Below are 1,744 nucleotides of genomic sequence, written 5' to 3'. Positions count from 1 at the left end.
GTTTTGTCCCTCTCCAGGCGGTTTCCAACCCGATGACGACGCTTCCTCGTGGTGCCGAAGTGAAAGTGATAGCTGCGTCGTTTGGACGAGGCGATAAGAAGTCCACCGGCTTCCCTATCGCCATTCAAGGGCAAGGTTATCGCTAGCCGTTCATCGAACACAGAGCGTCGTGGTGATTACGAGGATCAGGCTGCTGCTTCTCGGCTGGAGGGATCGCGACAGTCAGTTCTTGATCGTCGTTGTGTCAGACTCGAACAGATTTCGAACAGCCCAGAATGCTGCCACGGTTAGCTGTAGTTCGCGTAGTGCGTCAATTGACGAAGCAGAGTGGTGGAGTGTTGGGTACATCTACTGCTGGATACGCTACTTCGGCTCAGGGCGATGGTCGGGACTTGTCTCTGCTTAAGGCAAAGAAGATCAACTACGAGCGCATTGGGATCGTGGGCGTACCGTTCGACAAGGGACAGCGCAAAAAGGGAGTAGGCCTCGGACCGAAAGCCATCCGTGAGGCCGGGCTTATCGATCACATCCAGGAGATATCGCCTACGTTGGACATCAAGGACTACGGAGATATCCAGTATGAGGCTCTCAACTTTAACGGACGTAAGGTTGGGAACATGAAGAAGCTGGAGCACGTTGCCAGCTGCAATCGCAACCTGTCCCATCAGGTGACGGAGGTGCTGGATGACGACCGGCTGTGCATTACACTTGGCGGGGACCACGCGATAGCGGTCGGTTCGATCGATGGCCATCTGCACCACAGCAAGGACGTGGCGGTGATCTGGGTCGATGCGCACGCGGACCTCAACACCAACTCGACGTCGCCGTCGGGCAACATCCACGGCATGCCGGTGGCTCTGTTGGCCAAGGAGCTGTGCGACTACTGGCCGTACATCCCGGGCATGGACTGGCAGGAGCCGATCATCTCCATCAAGAACCTCGCCTACATCGGGCTGCGGTCGGTCGATCCCTACGAGCGGGCCATCATCGAGAAGTTCGGCATCAATGCGTTTGGGATGCGCGAGGTGGAGAAGTACGGCATCAAGGAGGTGATGCGTATGGCGCTGGCACGGATTGACCCGGAGGGTAAGCGCAGTCTGCACGTGAGCTACGACATCGACTCGCTGGATGTGCTGGAGGCACCGAGCACGGGAACGAGTGTCCGAGGAGGACTGACGCTTCGCGAGGGCATCTTCATCATGGAGGAGGCGTACGGAACGGGTCGGCTGGCGGCGGTGGATCTGGTGGAAGTGAATCCAGCCATCGGTACTCCGGAGGATGTACGAAGGACGGTCGAGGCAGCCGTACACCTGCTGGTTGCCGCCTGCGGACACAGCAGAAAGGGCGACATAGCCGACACGCTCGATCTGATACAAAAGTGATACGACGTGGAGAGAGAAAAGTGCAGCTCAAATGTGTTCAATAAAAATCGGTTTCAACTCAAGCTTCGTTAGTGTCAGTGGAAGTATAAGGTTCGAAATTCATTGTATGTGACAGTGACATTGGTTTATAAGTTATTTCAAATACGTTTTGGAAAAAATTAGCCTCAAAACTAACCAACATAATGATTTCAAAGTGACAAGAACGAGGTTTGCCACCTCTGGTAATCGACATGTGAAACACACATCGATTGCATACCTTTAGGCGTTCGTTCGAGGATTCCAAAAAATCAAAAGAATTTCGTCGATTTAAATGAATTGTAACTCTCGTGAAGAATGTCATTTCATTACAACGATGTCAACAA

General features: G+C 53.4%; 1 protein-coding gene across 1 annotated transcript; it reads left to right on the top strand.

The window, feature by feature from the left end:
• The first annotated feature begins 275 nt into the window (after positions 1–275).
• Positions 276–1,382, top strand: LOC131281573 (arginase-1). The gene has a single exon (XM_058310916.1). The coding sequence runs from the start codon at positions 276–278 to the stop codon at positions 1,380–1,382; it is 1,107 nt and encodes a 368-aa protein (XP_058166899.1).
• The last annotated feature ends 362 nt before the right edge of the window (positions 1,383–1,744 follow it).

The sequence above is a fragment of the Anopheles ziemanni genome, chromosome 2, assembly GCF_943734765.1.
Source record: "Anopheles ziemanni chromosome 2, idAnoZiCoDA_A2_x.2, whole genome shotgun sequence".
NCBI classification, from domain to species: Eukaryota; Metazoa; Arthropoda; class Insecta; order Diptera; family Culicidae; genus Anopheles; species Anopheles ziemanni.
The sequence above is the reverse complement of the archived record's forward strand: the minus strand, read 5'-3'. Positions and strand labels throughout refer to the sequence as shown.

What these genes read in the sequence shown, in the direction of transcription:
- LOC131281573 (XM_058310916.1), top strand. Translation starts at nt 276, where the DNA reads ATGCTGCCACGGTTAGCTGTAGTTCGCGTAGTGCGTCAATTGACGAAG.